Consider the following 18313-nt stretch of genomic DNA (forward strand, 5'->3'; position numbering starts at 1 on the left):
ATCAAAGAGTAACAGAGAATTAAACTACGTTTCAGCTTCAACTGTTTTACAGGCGGTTTTATATTTTATTCAAGCTGCATGTGATACGCGGTAGATTTCCATGTTGTTTGGAGAGACTCAAATAATATTTGAGTCTCTCCACCTCCATGCTTCACTGTGAGGTTCTTCTCCTGGATTTCTGCAGTCGGTCTAAGCCAAACATGTTTCCTGTTATCTATCCTGGTGTCTTGATGATTCAACTTTAGACTCCTCTCTCCAAATAACGTTAATTCAGAAGTCCTGGTCTTTGCCCATGTTCCAAGTGGCACTTTGTTTTTCTTAGAGAGCAAAGGTAAACTTAAACCTGATGCTTTTCTAATCAAGAGCCTGCTGACATTTTACCATTTTTGGAGACTTATTTTAGCATCGTAAGGTCTGCTTTCAACATGAACGTGTCTGAAATGTTTGGAAGAGTCGGTAGCCTTCAAAACTTTAAACTTCGACACACACAAACATCCACGAAGAGAAAGCCGTCTCCACTTTTAAACAGCTCACCTCAAAATTAAAGACCTGTTCAAGCGTTAGAAATAGTAATCAACTTTTGACAAGACAAAAACAGACGCTGAATGACCACTTGCGAAACTTAGGTTGAGATAAATACATGCATATATATATTTAGGAACAGAACGACTTGGTGCCAGACCTTGATATTATGTTTTTATTAACACACACAGCAAGATGTAAACGCCATGTGGCACTAACCAGTTTCATCCCGTTCCCTCTGTCATCCTGACACCACCCACGCACAATCACAAACACCCTGTTCTGAGCGCGAGGCAGCCAGCTAATGAGCACGACTCGACCGTGATTTATCGACTAAATAATTAAACATGGGTTGTACCTTTTTGGGCACCATATGGTCTGCTCCTGCGCTCTCTCAGCTGCTCCACTGTGGACACTTGACCACAGAATAAAGTGTTTATGAGTGTAAAAGAGACTATGATATTTTTGCTAGCATGGAACCAACCAACGGGCAATTTGAGGTCATAAATGAACAGGTCCTGAGTGTGAAACACATGAGAAATATGTGTGAGTTCGTGTGAGCAATTCGAGATCTCAGCTGGTCATTTTCGTATTAGGCGCACCCCTGATGGAGGAGCAGCTGCAGAAACGGGCCCCCAGTTTGATCCGGCTGATTGATTGGGTGTAAAGCTGTTCATCACGACTGAGGTGACAAGGAGGCCCCGGGGGAAATAGGTGGAGCCAAGGTAATCTCTTCGCCTTACAGCCTGGAAATGGAAACCCTCGCAGTGACTAGCGAGTATATTCACTAAACGGATAACACTCTAACCAGCAGAGATAGCACAACGAGGAATGAACACCTCAAGGTAAGTGTGGTCTGTTTCCTGAGTGACATAAGTCCCTTTGAAACTCACTTCTCTTTTCTGTTCCCTGCTGCCTTTCAAAGAATGTCTTTTGTGGAAATGCAAACAAACAAGTTGATTGGCCTCCATGTTAACGAAGAGTAGAAAGACCTCAGATAAATCAGCATAATCTCACAGCAAAAACCTGAATATATTTATGCAGTGGAGAAAAACCCTTGTTTTTAAAATTAATGTGGGTATAATTATATGTACCCCTCAATGAATGTAACCAAAATGTTTTTTATCTTTTTTTTTAAAAAAAATAAATAAATAAATAAACAAACAAGTTTGATAAATAAAAAGTCTATTTACCTTCTCCCAGCGTCTGCTTCAGTAAGTCATGCTTCGCCTGCAGTTTGATGATGAGGTTACTGCCATTCAGGTACTCCTTAAATTTCTAGGAGGGGAGAGACGGAAGCGAAATGAGTTAAAGGAGTCAAACGGAGTTAATCTATCATAAAAGTTAAACAGTTCAGGATCAAAGAAACGGCAGAAATGTCATTTATTGCAGCTCCAAGTCTATTTTCAGAGCATGTGGAAGAGCAGAGTGACGCTCACAGCGGGCCGACGCTCATTAGGAAGCAGACGGCTCGACACAGACTCACCGAAAAGTAGAAGGTTTCGGTCTCTTGCTGATTTGACCTCCTCTTGGCTATGTTGAGCTTGCTCATGTATGACTCAGAGGCCACAGACTTGATGGACTCAGTGGAGCGACTGTGCTGAAAGGCATCTGACACGTCAAAGTCCTCCACTGTCAGCATGTCCTGGAGCGTTTGCATGGTTGCATCCAAGGTCTTCCTCACCTGGATACCAGCAGAGTGTGGGAAGGAGTGAAGATAACAAAATGTCTTTTGTTTTTTTTTGTTTTTTTAAATCAGCGGTTCAAGTAACTGTTTTGAATTCTGATTTGATGATAACAAATCAGCCTAGAGTGACCTGAATTAGGTAGATTAGAACATAATCAAGGCATAAATTGAGAGCATCCTGCAGGCCCATATTAGACTATGATGAACCACAATGTTTTTGACATGACGAAGAGGCTTTTTGATTAATAAATGTCGTTCCCAGTAATGGCGCGGCTGTTCAATTTTCTCTGTTAATACAACATGAGAAGATGAGGCTCCAGAGTCATTAGCACCTCTGTTTACATCGCTCTGCTCTTTATAAAAGAAAACCTTGGCTTCTTGACAAAACAGCCAGTCTCAGGGACATATAGGGCTCGACTCCTGCAGAGCTGAGGGAACTGGGGAGTAATTGCAAAGAGAACAGATGGCGATGTAGATATTCTGCTTGGTGTTTTACCCTTCAGCGGTGTGACAGTCTAGGGAAAATCAGAAGCATTCACACAAATCTCATAAATCCTTACTTCTTCGTTCTCGATCTTCAGTGTTGCTAACCGAGACTGCAGCTGGTGGTAGCGCATCAGGAGCTCGGTTTGCACCGGCTGCTGGGCGCTGACCTGGCACACCTGAGGAGGACAAACGGGTTGGGTTACGCAGAACAACCTGAAGTGTTCAGAGTTACCTTAGAAAAAGCCAGATCCAGGGAATGAAAGCGTTTACATCCTCTCACCTCATCCCCCATGTGCGGCAGGTATTCAAAGCGCATCGGGGGGCAGAACACCTGGTTATGCATATCCATGATCTTGTGCTTATCGCTGCGAGAGTCCAGGTTGTCCACCGCATTCTCAATGATATCCAGTCCCTCGTGGCGCGACGTCTCCAGGTTGTACTCTGCCGACAAGTATGTCCTGAAGGTGCGCGCCAAGCTGGCATGGTAGCCAAGATCACAGCACTTTGAAAGAAAAAATATAAAGGACAAATGGCAATAAAAATTACAATTAGCCATCTTTAAGAGGGACTGCAAAGGAATAGCTTCTTAGCAGAGTTTCAACAACGTGAGAAGTTAAAATGCTGTGTCTTCAGCTTGTTTAGGTGTTTAGGCAGGAACAGATTGGTCGCTGTAATGATATATGCAGTTACATTCTCAAAAGCACTAGGATTTTCTGTTGTAAGGATTCTTAAGGTTTATTGCAATGAACTGCGTTATTCCCATAAGAACAGAATAAAACAAAGTCATAATGTTGTGTATATATAGCAGATACTTAAACACTTCTATTCTGTTTAGACAAAAATGATTTAGAACCATGTACTTTTTTCCGAAATTGTAATATTTTAATCACACAATGATAATCTCATAATGCAAAAATACATTAAAGGCTTCCTCCCTATGACAGCATAGAAAGCCCTTGTGCAGTGCTGTACATTACTCAGAGCACCTCAGAGTGTATGTTCGAGCCCCTTTAATTGACTAAATGCCTAATCATGCCCTGCTACATGGTAATGCTTAAAAATAGAAGAATTACAGGAGCTGGCACTGCGCTACACGAGGGATAATTACAGAGTCTTATCACACAGAGCTGTATGAAGTAACCTAATTAGGCAGAGGATGCTACTGACGACGGTTAAAGGGAGCTAGGGGCAGCTGACAGCACTGTAAATCACCAAGTAAACACTCTTTAAAACTCTTTAGCGCTGAGGAAGTTGTCTCGCCCCCTTCTGCACAAGCATCATTTCGACTCTCTGTCAAGTCGACTCAGTAGACCCAACTCTAAGGGGAGTAAATTGGCCGTTTTTCTTAAAACAAGCAAACACACTGAGAATGTGTGCATACAAATCCAGAAGCAGCTGGGAGCAGAAGACGACTGAGGAAGCTTAAACACCGTGGAACATTCGAGCCGCATTTAGTTGTGTCTACGGTCTTTAAGTTGAATGAATTTAGCGGGTTTTAGATTTTGAACCTAAAATGTATGAGTTTGCGAAAGATAAATTCAGTTGTGTTAACTTGTTATTAATTTTGTCAAACCTCCAAGAGTTGAATAAACTAGAGTTTCTAGGTTAGCAAATAAAAAAAGGCAATTTTTGTGTCCTGAGATGGGAGTGCATTACGTTGATCTGACTCTTGACTTTTATTAAGGCAAATGTTTATTTTAATCCAATTTTCAGTTTGGAAAAGCTTGAGGACAACGTCCTGTTCACACTAAATGAGCCGAATTCATTGTGATGTTAAATAAAATTCATTATCAGATCAGAAATGTTGATTGCGTATTTTGAAACAAGAATTTTGAAACAAGAATTTAAATTATGTAAAATAAGTACTTATTTTAGCTTGATAATGTGAGTAAAAAATAACACAGAAATGTGTAAACTTTAACTAGGGTGAGGGCAGTTTTTTTTTTTTCCTTTCATATTGTGAAATGATTATTTGGTTTAAATTGCAACACTAAGTTAAAACTCACAATTCAAGATTAATGAGCTAGCAGAAGTCAAAACTTGCTTCTTGTTGTTAAATCAACTTCATGAACTTTAATTTACGAGTTAAAGCAAAATCAAATTTCTTTGACTGAAATTGCATTTTCAATGCAGCAGGTCGACTTTCATTTTCAAGTTAAACCACCTTCAAATGTCTCACAGTGAATCCAAGCCCTGTCGGTGTCTCTCGTTCTCATCACTGTTTTACATGCAAAGCAATTTAAGCTCGTTTGATTTACAACATTAATTTTCAAGATATTCTGATACCCACATCTGCTACTCATCAGCTGAATTTGAACAACCTATATTTCCTGTAACAAAATTTTGCCTCCATGAGGTAAATAACCAAGTCCAAGTGAACAATGTCTCGCTGTGACTGAGATATGACAAACAATGCATTTTTTTTCTCACTTACTGTGGTGGAAAGATAAGTGAGGATTAGTTTAAATAGATGCACTTCACCAGGATTTGCAATGTCATGGACCATTTAGTGTCCAGAAACCAGATCCACAGCAGCAGCCACACAATGAGGCAAAAGGGCAAACGCTCTCAAAATGTTCATCTATCATCTTTAGATTATTAAGTGACTGCAAATAGCTTCCTGCAAGTTTTTTTAATAAGATGTGCTCACTGAAACATGGCAAACTAAACTGATTGGACTGTAAGCTGACTTGAAATATGAGGAGCTGCAGTACTGGGAAAAATATTTCATCTGATTGAAATTTCATTTTTTTTTTTGTTGCACATAAATGTTTAAAATAATGAAACAAATGTCAGCGTCAGGCAAAAATGTACCAGTGTAACCACAAAAAGAAGAGTTCAAATGATGTGGTTAATCAGTGATGATATGCAGAGGGGCAGTTCTACTTTCAACGCAGCCCAACGTTGTTTTAGACAGATTTCTTACTTTGGAGACTAATTTTTTTTTCTTTTTTTGTTGTTCTGGTTGTCTTTGTCTGATTAAAAAGAAATTGTTTGACAGTGTGAAATAGTTTAGTGTGACAAAAAAGTAAAAACTGAAACTTTTGCAGAACTGTATGCAAAAATGATATGTGGAAAAACAAAAACAACCTTTCTACAATATATCATATCATCATATCATAGTTTTAAATGAATAAACTGCCACATAACATCAAATCAAAGCCCATATATGATAGTTTTAAATTTTCCTTATCAGATGTAATCCCAGACTCTTTACATTGATCAGCTCTACGTCTGCTTGTTTTTTTCATTTCTGCTAAACCAATATTTTCTTTTTACTCAAGGAAAGAGTTCATCAAGAACCCTTTTCAGTTTTCATCTTCCATTTTCTTTTCCAGTCAGATCTCCAAAACATAATCGCGTACTCATTTTATTGAAGCAATCAAAAGCAAAATTAGTTTAAACAAATTATCCATTGTAATAAGTACCGCATAACAGAACAAAGTGGCAGACAATAAACAGTTTCACTCACTTCCTTATGACTGTTGTGAAACAAATTAAGACTGTGGCAAAAGGCCACAAACTCTGTAATTGAAGGGGAAACTTTGATAAGTAATGGAATTAATGAATCCATTTTGCACCTCACTGCAAAAAGGTGCACTGTGTGCAAAGACAAAGTAAGAATGTGTTCATTAAAAAGGAATGTTTTTCTTTTTCAATTCCCATTAATGTTCCTCTGGTCCCTCAGCGCCGAGCAACCGGAGCCAATCAGACGAACAGCTTCAAGCATACATTAAGAGCTGAGCGGCCATTTTGAACACTGGTGAAGAGTTTATTACAGCGCTGTTACCTTACGGTTAAGACACCTCTGCATCAAATCTGCCTCTGAATCATTTGTATGTCCCTGAATTTTACTCTGCAAGAACTCCTAGAAGCAACTAATGAACAACATGACAGAGACAGACAGAACAAATAACATTTTGTCGACACCGACGAAGCCTCATTAATCTATCAGTGAGAAACACGCTTACACACCACTGTCGAAGTAGAACAAATGCATTGCGTCAACTGTCGACAGCCACCGAAAGTTAGTGTCAAGGATTGTTACGCAGCAATTAATATTGAAGAAATGGCAGCATCTTCGTTTACCGAGGCCAGCAGAGCAGCTTGGAAAAAACAAACAGCAAACAGGCTGAGAGGGAATGAGACATGAGAGCAGATGGCGAGAAAAGTGACAGTGCTGCAGAGAAAAATCAACACCAGAGGTCCCGGCTGAGAGAGACAAACACATGCTCCGAGCGCATACTTACGTCAATCATGTCGGAGACGTCGTGGATGTAATATTTTGCCACCACCGCATTGGTTGCTGCCAGGTTCAACAAATAGTCATTCCTGGCTTTTGTGCATTTCAGCTTATTCTCTGAGTACTTGGCTTGCCTCTGAGGAGGAGAGAAGAGAAACAAGAGGGGCAGGTGAATGGAAAGTGCAGCTAAGTTGAGCCATGGAGGAGTCTTCCTGTACACCAAGGAAACAGTGGCCTCTGGATGAAGAGACAGGTAGCGATGGCCTAGAAATTTTGAAGGAAGGCTAAAAAGAATCTGCCTCCAGACAGTATTATGTTTAGGAAAACCGAGCTGGATTTGCATTTTGTTAATATTATTCCTCTCTACAGGTTTCCCACTGAAGGGATTCCTGTGGTTGCACCGAACCGGTAAAGGAACTTGGCTTGGCAACTTATCACAGTTGTCAATTTTAAATATTACTGAACAGCTTTATAAATCCCTGCATGACAGAAGTGTTGACATTTTGAGATTTGCTTTCTAGAATTTCACTGAATGGTAACCTGAGATAGCAATGGGAAACTTTATCTCGCAACAGAGCTGCACAACTGTGTGGCTCAAACAATGCATCATTTTTCTCTGTTCTACTTTGTGCTGCTCCATCACCTAAAATCTTAATAAAACACCTTGATATTTGAGGATGCAATGTGGCTAAAAGTAGGGTGTGTTTTTTTTCATGGCACTCTAGCTGAATATTTATCAAGTATATTTGTTTACCAACTGATTGGACTTTCAGTGCTTTAATTGTTTGGCAGATTAAAGTTACGCACTTCTCAATCAAATCAGAAAAAAGAAAAAAGCCTCGTCTTCTTTATTGGTTTTGTACATTTCCTGATTCACTCGAGTTTTCTATTTCCAATTTCAAAAAGCTATTGTGCGCACAGAAGGAAGGAAAAAATGAGTAACTCTCCTCCTTCCTTTGCATTCAACCCACTTCCATGCAGAGTAATAAGAGACGGGCTTGCAGTCGAGACAAAAAAAAAAAAAAAAAAAAAAAAGATGAATCCTCATTGCGACTCTGTGTTATAAATAGTCTGGAGCCTCCAGAGCAGGTGGAGTCACTGAAGTTCACAGGCTAAGGAGAAGTTTTGATTTCCTGCTCCTCAGAGATAATAGGAGTTTCTCTATTTGCATAAAGAAATTCAGGAGTAAGCTCAGAATATAAAACGCCTGGTCGCATCTGAAGGACAGAGGGCTCAAGAGAACAAGAGCCCGGCAAGTCTGGCAGAGAAAGCGGAAATCTGCATAAGCGGGAGAGGGAGTTGGGTTATTGGTGGGTTCGGATCTGGCTGAAGACCCCAGACTGCTCCTACGACTGTCTGATGTTAAATTGCTTCCTCTCGCTGCAAGACTTTTTCTCTCCAAATTTTCCAGCTCAAACTATAAACATTTAAAATTGATGAGACTTTCCTCAAGGGTTTCTCAAGCCGAAGTCCTGAGTGGAGAGTTTAAAAATGTATATAGCACACATGGATCCAGTGCAAGGGATAATTACACAACACTCTCCTCTTCTTACACACGCTTACCTTTTCTTTCATCTTCTCAATCTTCCTGGCGGAGCTGCGCCGCGGCTGGCGGTCTTCGTGGCGCAGGAGGTTGACGTTAAGATCTCCGGACTTGCTGAACTGCTTTTCCTCCTGCTTTTCTGCATCTTTCAGCTTGCTCTCAGCGCTGATGCTCTCTGTGTGGTACATGTGGTACGTCTTCATCACCTGGAGGCAGACAGAAAAAGACATTCTTCCAGTTATGCAAGTAGAGTCCAGATGATCATCCGCTCTCAAGTAAGAGATGTTGAAAATGACTCCACAATTCACCATTTTACAAAAAATAAAATAAAATAAATAAAAAACATGTATGTAAATACTTAGTGGTTGTGTGCCACTAAGTATCTTGAATTCAGAGTGCACTAATCTAAGTATTTTAATCACCTTTTCAAGTTTTGTTTGGTTTTATTGCCCAAATTCAGTTACTGAGTAACTGAGATCTTCAGTAGAGAAAAAACACAGAATGATGAATAAAATGCTTCTCTTACAAAGTTGTTTATCTTTTTAGATGAATCAAGAAATGTAGAATTGAAAAGTTTTTCAGCAATATTTGCCAACAGCCTGAGACAAAGGGTCGTCTTGTATTTTTCCCTCGCGGGTGGAATATGTTGGGACCATTGCACACAAACTAACACAAGCTGACATGGATTAATACATGTCACTCGAGCATTAAAACCGAAATTCACAACACACCAATATGTGCCTGTCCTCATTTACACATGAGCCACACTTGTGCAATGAATTGCAACAGTGTTATTGTTGGTTTGAAGCCTCCTTATCTTAGCCTGCGGCATGAATAAGAAAAAAAAAAAAAATCTTTAAAGGAAATATCATCTCTGTTCCAGAGTTCATGATTTTGAGAGTTTACTTTGATTTTTGCCTTTTCGTTGATGCCTGGTGGATCTGTTTGAGACGTCAATATCCCAGAAAACACAGATGACTCAACCGGAGGATTATTTAATTGGATACAGGGTTGTTTACAGTTTTGTCCCACTTGTCAAATCTCCAATTTACCATCTCACCCCCAGCTCTTTTCTCACTTTTTGTAAGTGCTGATGTTGTTTTACATGTTTTGTTACTTTGATCTCTTCTAACACAAAATATACCTCTTCCTCAAGACTTAAAAAAGAAAAATCATCACTAGACTAGACAGAAGTGCCCTTAATACGTCTTAACCTGTCCCAGATGCTTCTGGAGAGACTCTCCTCTTCAATCTTTAAGCCTCATAAAGGAAAGTCCAGATGTGAGAGAGGCATCTTCCATCAGCTCCAGTGGACACAATTTACTATGAACACCTCAAGATGGTTGACAGTCAATATAAACAATCATCTAACAGCTGGATACCTTTCATCTGGAAGCTGCAGATACGTTTTTTTTTTTTTTTTTTGTTGGGTTACACAACTGTAATTTACAACTACTTCCTCTTTCATGTCAGTTGTGTATGAAAATGCAGCTTAAGGTCGATGACACTTCAGCACAGAGTTTTTACACATCCGATCAGTCAGGATACGTGATGTGATCTCAGTCAAAGCCAGACTGCGACTGATTTATTGGTAAGTCCAAAAGGTTTTCCAGTTAAGCATTGGCAAACATATGCACTGCCAAAGGACTTTATGCAGTTGCATAACAACGACCCAAAAATGATGTTACTTAAGCCAATGTTATGCTCAGTCATAATAATTCAGGTGTAATAACCAAACAATTGAAACTGAAGAAATTATGTAAAACTATTTTTTTGCAGAATACAATTTATTAAAAGAGCTTTTTCCTTGGTGAAGAAAAAAATTGGACAGGGGTGTCCAATTTTTTTCTTCACCAAGGAAAATATTATCTTTCACAGAAAATGGTGAATATTACATACAGGTTTATCAGAGCAGCCACATATTTTTGTAACACTTTGCACAACATTTTGAGCGATATACATTGCTGTTGTAAGTTTGATTACGGTAAATTTTTCTAAAATTTGTTAAACCTCCAGTTGTCACTGAGTCTCTTATCTACAACACCCGCAGCAGTAAGACTGAGTAATTTGCAGCAATGTTTTTGCTTTAGCTGTCTCTACAAAAAGTGTGTGTGTGCTTGAGTCCTGTGACAACAGCCAAGGGCTACCTAGTCTCTAAGCTGCGATTTAAAAGACGGTGAAATAAAAGGCTGAAGATTTTCTTAATGTGCAAAGATTTTTTTCTTAAGCTAAAGCAAAAACCAAAGTGGATGTTCTAAAACATGCATTGCCCAGATTGGATAAAGTCACTAGATGTAAGGATATAATAATAACAACAACAACAAAACTATTAAAACTCTCTCTATAGATATAAAGGGCAATACAAAGGAGGACAAAATACTTTATTCAGAACCACTTCGATACATCCACCATAGAAATTCACAGCCTGGTTAAAAATATGTTTTACTACAACATCTTATCTTCAAGTCATCTGCTGCAATTACATCACTATCCCTGCATAATGAGGTGTAAAAAGCTGCGGTAGAATGATGACCTAACCTGGGAATATGCTGCCTCTCACCTAATGGAGACTTAATGTTCATAACTTGGAAATAAACGACATACTGTTAATTAATACACTGCAGTAAAAATATGCTTGCCTCCCTACACAGCTCATTTGTTTCTACCCGTTTTTGCCTTTTGACAATCTCAGAAGTTTGAGATTGTCAAACTAATTTTAGTATCAGATAACCAGAGTTAATTAAATAAACAAATTTGAAACGAAGGTTTTATTTATTAATGGTTAGGGTTGGTATGTATGTCTGTATGTACAGCAGCTCAGGGTTTCCCTCAGTGTATTATAAGCCTGGCGGGCCACCAGGCAAAGCGATGTTTGTTTATTTGAGTTTTTTAAAATGTTTGCATTTTTAAGACTCTGTAGTTGGTGTTCAGATATGAATTTTCCAAACTCCCTGTAACACATAATTATCAAGTGACATTTTCAAATTTCCTGTCAATTTTAAACATTTTTAACTCAAAAACACAGCGTGCCGCTGGATGTCACTGCTCAGTCCAAACCACCAGGCTTATCTAAGGGAAACCTTGGCAGCTTTAACACTTCTTAAAATTGTCTTCAGTGTAATCATTATAAATGATGTGTCTGTTCAATAATGGTAAAAAAATCTCTATAAAAGTTGGAGCAGTTCATGGAAGAGGACTGCATAACACAATCTGCCTAACAGGCCTACCAGTTTCACCAAATTCACAGAAAATAAATGAAGCTCAGTGTAGCTTTACTGGACTGAAACAGAAACAATGAATGAGGAACATCACAAACCAAAAGAGTAAAGCTACATCAAAACCTGACGCTGCAGTTGTTGACAAAAGAACACCTGTATGTGAGACAGACGTGGAGATATGAGACACAAGGTGGCGGATCCGAGAGATAAGAGGAGCTGAGTCTTTATTGATCCCAGGAGGAAATGTTGTCGGCACGGCAGGATATTAATTCAGGTAGAAACCAGGAGAGCAATATTTCTCTGATCTCTGCTGATGACACCAGCAATAGGAAGTGCCGACTCATGACTTTCCCTCATTTTCTCAACTCAGAGCCAGTGCTAATATCAAGTTCAATGTTTCTTTTACTTCAGAGAAAAGTAAACAGCCACTGGGGTCGACATGTACATTACAGAAAGCCAATTCTCAAGGTTTTTTTTTTTCCAGTTTTATGATGCAAAGCATTAAGAGATACACGGATATTATAAAATATAATAATGGATTAAGAAGTTCTTTGGAATGTAATTTGTTCAGCTAAATGGACTTCAGAGAAGTAAAGTGTGCAGACAAAATGAAGAACATGACCCAAAAACTTGGAAATACTTAACAACTCTGACTGAGAGTTTGACAAAAATGAAAAGACAGAAGACCATAAGCACAATCCCTTTGCATCAAGTGTAAAAAATGAAAAAGAAAAAGTTTTAAAAAGTATTTTGTGCAAAATGTCCTGGCTTCTGCACGGAAACGATTCATTTCAACGACAGACAGGGTTTGTTGATGTAGCGTTTCTTTCTCCATCTGAGCTGCAAAGTTTTACGTAACTCCCACAAAGTGTGTCACAATTAAAAGGAATGAGGCTCCATGAGGATGCTTAATTTTCTGCCAGATCTTAGCAGAGGCCAAGTAGATCTTTATAAGAGGGGCCATCTGAGTTTTATTACACTTTCTGAAGGAGGAAAATGGAGAAGGTAAATCCGTAATTAAAATATATATATATACTGAGTGAGTAGTTTTTTTTTACAAGTTCTCTACAACTTGTCTGAGCGGCCAACGTACAGCGAGCAGAGCAGCCTCGTACAATTAAAGCGACTAAAATAAGCTTGTTGAGAGCACACGCATCTGATATTCAAACCCACAGATGACTCGATCGGGGAAAGTTGCCAATGCTACCCTTTGATATTTTTGACTCTTATCACACTGCTAAGATGAATAAGTCACATAAGTCAGCTCTGCCCCGTCTTCTGTTTAACCTCAGGGGGCAGAAGATTGCTGAATTTGCTTGGAGCTCGTCCAGTTTTAGGCACTAAGCCTCTCTCAGTAAAAACCCATCAGAGCAGAAAAAGTGCCCTGTGCTCTTATCCTTGTGCTACAGTTAACATTGTGTGGATTCCCCTGCAGAAAACTCCACTGTTTGCATGCTAATGTTCAACGATGCTAGATTTGAGAACAGTGTCTCTGCAAAAATATGTAAGGCACTTCACATGATCTAACAAAACAATGTGATTTTGTTTTTTTTTTGTCTGTTGTAAAATGATGATATAATACCACAGCATGTTAGGCACTAAAATAAATAGAGAAAAAAAAATATGTATATATCTGATTGCTCCTGTTAATGTTGTTGATAAACTATGGAGATCTGATATGTGACTATTTTTCTACGGTATTAAGACAATAAATTACCTATTGTATGAAAGATCCAGAAGTTAAATCTGTCAAGTAAATACAGATCTATCCGTAAAGTTATTTCACAGGCCCTCTGATGTAACACAGTAGTTACAGGATACAAGAGAGCAACTTGCAGCTGATAGAAGTTAAACATGTTACAAGGAAGAAGGGCAAAATACAAAGATGCATCTTTAAATTGACTGGTAAACCATACAAAAGCTCTCACATGCTATTCTAACAACACTACTGTGATTCCCAGCCCTGTTCTGTATGTGTTAGATGTGTCTCTCTGCTCCAGGACACCTAATTGAAATGATTGCATGACCTTCTCTCCATGCCATCAGTGCTGCTGAAACCTGCTAATCACCACTGCAAGGAGACAATTGTAACATAAGGTGTCCAGAGTCAGACCTCAAGAACCTGCATATGTTTTTCTTCTCTCCCTGAAAACACCTGAATCAAAAGATGGTTCAGTGATTGGGAACCACTGAGCGAGAAGAAGCACAAAAGGCGCTAGAAGTTTCTGGAACTATTATCTGCATGATCATATTGACTGTTCATCTAGGCTTTCATAGCTGACAGAAGTCACAAGATAACAGAAAGCTGAATTTATTGCAGCAATTTTCTTCTTTTGTGCAATTTGTCTGACATGGAGCATGCTGGATTTGTAAACATATATTTGGAAAATCTCAGGTAAATTACTTGTGAGCTCAGCGAATCCAGTAAATTCAAGTGTGATACCATGCGAGGATGCCACCAGTGCAATTAAATTTCCGACCGCAGGTCACACTCAAAGTGAAGGATCGTGGAAAACCACAGAGCAGGGTCAGCAGATGCTAAGGTATCAGTGTGAAGAGATTGAGAAATGTATGAAAGTTAAAAGATACAAACCTCTAATGCTTTGTATGAGCTTTAAATCAGTTTAAGAACGGTGTGCACAGAGATTCAAGGTGTTGGGTTCTATGGCCACATAGCTGCATCCAAACTTACAACATCAAGTGCAACGTAAACCGTTGAATGCAGTGGTGTAAAGCAGGTCACAGTTGAACTCCATAGCAGTGGAGACAAGTTATCTGCAGTGTTGAATCATGTCTCTCCATCTGGCAATCCAAGATGAGACTGAAATGTGCAGTTGGGAGGAGAAGGGAAACTTGTCTGACTGCATTGCAGCAAGTCTCGTAGCAAGTATGGTGCAGAGTGGATTATGGTGTGGATTCATCCCCTTAGATCCAGTGAGAGGATCTAACACATCTGGTACTGCAGTTAGGTGATTTTAGGAAGACAAGGCATTGCAAATATTGCTATACTACCATGTCAATGTTCTAAAATGTCCTCTCTGCTCATTGTGATCACCAAGATTTGTATGGACAGTGAGAGTCCATCCAACAGGGCAAGCATTTATAGACGACCGGAGTTTTATTGTGAAATATCAGACTACATAACATTGCATCCAAGCAGCTCCTTGTTATTGACATTGCTATGATACAAGCAACACATATGATGTCAATAAGAGGAGGTAGTATTTCACAAAATCCATTAACTTTCTTCACATTTAGACCCACATAAATGGGCTTTAGATAGACGACAAGATAGCAAATGGTGTGACTTCATGAAGGCGTTTCTTCAGCCCAGCATCCTGAAGTTGGTATGAGCTCATGGTCCATCCAGATGTGGATGTGATTACAGCTCACAAACTGTGCCACATGTTCCTTTAAGTCATTCACAACTACCTGATCCCTCTGCTGCTCTTCGTCATCGTCATTCATCATCAGCTCGTTCTGTTGGTGTATGTTCTTAGTCATCCAGGAAATGGAAATCTTAACCGTTTAAACTGAAGGCAACCGGACTTCTTCTCATCAACTCAGTTGTACAAATCCAATACAGAAGAGATTTTAGTGAAACAAAATGGAAGGAAAAACTTCCTTGCTATATCAAAGTTTAATAATCAATTTGCTTAAAAATCAATGACCTACAACAACTTCTGCAACTATAATCAAGACAAAAGGCAGAAAGTTTTCAACAAAGTTAGCATTCTTACAGCAAAGCATGTGTTTGCTTTTTAGTTAAAGGATTTTCTAAAAGGCAACAAGAGCAATAGCATGATCGGCGGAGCCCTCAATAATGCACAGAAATATAAAGTACAGAAGTAAAAATGAAAAAAATAAAATGGAAAATAGGACAAGACGTCAGAAAGATCAAGTGAGGATGAAAAACTTCGCCCTGGTACAGAGATGAGATGAGGTGTGAGAGATCAATCTGCGGGAGATGCAGTCTATTACTCACAGTGTAAAGTTCATTTGTCACCTTCACCAGCTCCTCGTGCATCTGGATCCCAATTTCTTTGCTCTGGAAAACAACAAGACGGGAAAAAGGTTTGTCAGTCGTGACCTGATGGAACAAGCACACTCGACTGTCTCAAAGGTATGACTTCGGCGAGTCAAACGGCATTCACTACAGCAGGTTTAATGTCTGTAGCTAGATCAGAGAAGTCAACAATAATTCATTTGAGCAATGACTCAGCTCAGATTCTCCTTAAAAAACTGCGGCCTTGATCCGCAGGCAAGTCAACAACCATTCACATCTTGAAACGGGACCAGAACAAGTATCATCCTGACTTTATTAGGAAGCACTTCAGTGGCCTAAAAGGGACACGATGTTGGGTTATGTGATCATAGGCACCATTAGTGTGATTGTTCTTACTGCAATTTAAAAGCCTGACTCTCTTAACCCATGTTGAAAACTGAAGAATCAAGTACAGAACTGATAATAGCAGCTTATGAGGCAGCTCAAATCTGCATAGCATGTCGCAAAATCCAACGTTTGTGCTAATATATGACATGGGACTGAACCGATAGAAAAACATCCTCATCACGGAGCTCACATTGTGTTGCTAAGATCCCATCAAAGTTTGTTTTCCTCTGTTTCTTAGAGGAAAACAGAAATGGGACAAGATGAAAGCAAGATCAGAGACTATTGCAGGCGAGGCTGGAATAGTCTTTGCAGTCAGTTTGCAGGATGGTCTGACTGCAGACCCTACACTGAACTCAATGCGAGGAGGAGGAGGAGGAGGAGGAGGAGGAGGAGGAGGAGGAGAAGGAGGTGGAGGAGGAGGAGGAGGAGAGCTTTACTGACCATCCAAACGTCTAAATCCCCTTTAAAAACACCCAAACACAAACTCTCAAAAATAACAGTGGTCATAACTTTTGACACTCATCCACGCTGATGTGCTAGCAATCAAACCACACAGCAAGTTTAGCGTTCTCCCGCTAGCTTGCTTGGTGGGAGATTTACCTGTCACATTGAAAATAGTAATGGTTTGTGTAGGAGCAATGGAAAGCCTTTATTTGACGTGTGAAAATGCACAAACAGCAGGACAGATCAGTGTGACTGTCAGACCTGACGAAAGCATCGCCTCTGCAAACATATCAAGAAAATCAGCTTGTTCTGATGTGATGTAAATTAGCTCTCTTATTTGGCACTGTTTAATAACCAACTTTTTTATTTTATTTTTTTACATGAAGTATATTTTAAAACACATACAGTGGAGACCACAGATAAAAACAACCAAAGGAAAGAACATAAATCATACTTGTCCATGTACTTTATTTATAAGCATTAATTTATGAATAATCAGAAGGCATTTGTATACAAATTACAAATTGTTGCCCACTTTTTCCCCCAACCTCTTCTCACCACCAAACCTCCATTGCTTTGCACACTAAATCTTTCTTTAGAAGAATTATAATTGTATTAGAGGACTCATTTCCACCTCTGCAAACAAAATTTATACTGAACAATAAAATACAAAATTACTTTGTTATGTTATGTTAAGAAATCTTTCAAATTCCATAAATAATTTTAAAGCATAACCGCAAAACCATTTTCAGCAGTCAAAGCCATGACTAAATGCATTCACTGAGCAATGCTTTTTAATTTTTACACAGGGGAAACAGGAATCTGTTGCAAAAACAGATGAGTAATACCTGCCCAAACCACAACCAGAGAGATACATTCAAAAGAAGGTGAAAGTTGTTCACACCTGGCTTGGAAATAACTGAACCTGCTAGGTCTGAAATTAGCAGATCCTTATTTTAACGTGCACATGAAATTTGTAACAAAAAAAAAAAAAAAAAGTGGTTGCAGAATTGGGCAATGTATCTGGAGTGCAAGCATTAAGCTGTGTTCAAGTAAGCTTTTCTGAACTCGATAAACATGATGCATCCTCTGAGGGCGCGAGCAGCTGGTGAGCAGCATCTGTATGCATCAATGGCTCTGAGCTGAGACAGACTGCAGCATGCACTGCAGAGGTTTATGAGCAGGGAGGGTTCACGCAGCAAGCCAACAACCATGATGCAACACACACTTAGAGCCGTGACAGGTGGGATGTAATAGCCTGCAAACACATATTTTTTATTAGAGGCGTAATCTGACATGTGTAGCTGCACAGAAGCTTCACATTGTATTATCTTTTAAATTTTTGTAAGTGAGACAAAAGAAGCAAACAGGTGCGACATAAAGCCTTCACAACTGTGATCAAAGGCACAGTTAGCCAATAAAATTAGAAAATTAAAAACACCTCTGTGAATTCCCCGTAAGATTTAATCTCATTCAGACTAGGGTTTTGGATAATTACAAACTGAACTAGTGACAGTAAAATAAGGCAACTGATTAAAAAGTGGATACCAGGTTGCAACAACTGGAGTCAATCATCTACAAAAGTCGGAAAATCCTTTCTTTCTTTCTTTCTTTCTTTATTTCATTCTTTCTTTCTTTCCTTCTTTCTTTCTTTCTTTCTTTCTTTCTTTCTTTCTTTCTTTCCTTCTTTATTTCATTCTTTCTTTCTTTCTTTCTTTCTTTCTTTTTTTAATGACTACAGGCTAGTTTACGATTGTGTTTCAAGGCGACAATTATT

The 18313-nt window shown here is 39.1% G+C and overlaps 1 protein-coding gene across 1 annotated transcript in view; it reads right to left on the minus strand.

Moving 5' to 3' along the window:
* srgap3 (SLIT-ROBO Rho GTPase activating protein 3) overlaps positions 1-18313 on the minus strand; it is a 63847-nt gene that overhangs the window by 14730 nt on the left and 30804 nt on the right. The window contains exons 4-10 of the mRNA XM_014968034.2: positions 15685-15747; positions 8502-8687; positions 6946-7074; positions 2976-3197; positions 2770-2871; positions 2009-2206; positions 1716-1800 (exon numbers count right to left, since the gene is read on the minus strand). Coding sequence (XP_014823520.2) covers positions 1716-1800; positions 2009-2206; positions 2770-2871; positions 2976-3197; positions 6946-7074; positions 8502-8687; positions 15685-15747 — 985 coding nt within the window. The remainder of the gene's footprint in view (positions 1-1715; positions 1801-2008; positions 2207-2769; positions 2872-2975; positions 3198-6945; positions 7075-8501; positions 8688-15684; positions 15748-18313) is intronic.

Source organism: Poecilia mexicana, unplaced genomic scaffold, assembly GCF_051168715.1.
Source record: "Poecilia mexicana isolate PSO_F unplaced genomic scaffold, ASM5116871v1 scaffold_5, whole genome shotgun sequence".
NCBI lineage: Eukaryota > Metazoa > Chordata > Actinopteri > Cyprinodontiformes > Poeciliidae > Poecilia > Poecilia mexicana.